Source organism: Thermothelomyces thermophilus, chromosome 1, assembly GCF_000226095.1.
Source record: "Thermothelomyces thermophilus ATCC 42464 chromosome 1, complete sequence".
Lineage (NCBI taxonomy): Eukaryota > Fungi > Ascomycota > Sordariomycetes > Sordariales > Chaetomiaceae > Thermothelomyces > Thermothelomyces thermophilus.
The window spans coordinates 1,143,323-1,144,528 of record NC_016472.1 but is presented as its reverse complement, the minus strand read 5'-3'; the positions used below and the strand labels follow the sequence as shown (position 1 = coordinate 1,144,528).

Here is a 1,206-nt window from a genome sequence, read left to right as displayed (position 1 = left end):
TATCTTACGGCATTAAGAAACCTAACGATATACTAGCTATTAAAAGCAAGAATAGTGTTAGCATTGCTAACGTAAATCCCGAGTTTACGCTTGAGGTAAAGGAACTTCTAGATAGATATAACCTTTACTATGATAGGGGAATCGTACTAATGCTAGAAAACTAGAAGATATAGATTAACCTGGTTAATGGTTAGTAAAAGCAAGTCTATATAGTTAGACTATACCTAATAGGGCTTAAAGACTATAAGGCTCTAGATAAGTATTATAACTAGCTCTAGGCATCCGGCAGATTCACTTTTATAGATAAACTAACCCCTATTATATACCTAGTATTTATTATATAGAGGAAGATTACTAAGAAGCTAGGAGTAGAAGTTAAGAAGAGCTAAAGTATAATCGACCTATAACTATTAAACGTAATTATAGTTCTAGATGTTTACCCCTTACCTGACTAGGACGACATTATAGCTACTATAGTTAGTAATAAGTTCTTTATAGCCCTAGATACTTTAGGATTCTTTCACTAGTTACTAGTTACTAAGGAATATAGTAACTATATAGTAGTTATAAGCTACTATAGCCTAGAGAAATCTAATATAGTACTTATAGGTTTTAAAAACGTACCTATATTTATATAATACTATATAGATAGACTTTTCCTTAAACACTACTATTTTATCAGGGTATATATCGACAATATTATTATCTTTAGCAAAGTAGAAGAGGAATACCTAGAATACCTATATACCATTTACGAAATCCTTAATAAGGCCTATATCCATATTAGTATCACTAAATCCTTCATAGGATACCTAGCTATGAGACTCCTTAGGTATATTATAAATAGTAAAGGCATTACTAAAACTAACGACCGTATCGCTACCTTTAAGAAGCTAAAGTTCCTAGATACTCTCGATAGCTTAGAGCACTACCTTAGGATGGCTAGATAGCTTAGGAAAGACATTCTATAGTTTAATACCAAAGCAAGGCCACTCTAAGCCCGGAAGACAGCACTAATGGTAGCAGCCTAGAAGGAAGGAAAATTAAACCTTAGGAAAGCTAAATATACCTAGAAAGCGGTTATATCTACTGTTAAATTTACTCTAACTAGGAAAGAACTTAAGTTATTCCGACTATTATGGGAGTACCTATATAACTAGGAGTTCCTCTATTACTACCGCTTAGAAAAGCTACTATTCCTAAAGT

At 32.6% G+C, this 1,206-nt stretch overlaps 1 protein-coding gene across 1 annotated transcript; it reads left to right on the top strand.

The window, feature by feature from the left end:
- Positions 1 to 674: 674 nt before the first annotated feature.
- MYCTH_2054788 (uncharacterized protein) lies at positions 675 to 950 on the top strand (the record flags this gene model as incomplete). The annotated part of the gene is made up of 1 exon (XM_003658514.1): positions 675 to 950. A coding segment is annotated over one exon (276 nt), but the record flags the coding sequence as incomplete, so codon positions are not given.
- Positions 951 to 1,206: the final 256 nt, after the last annotated feature.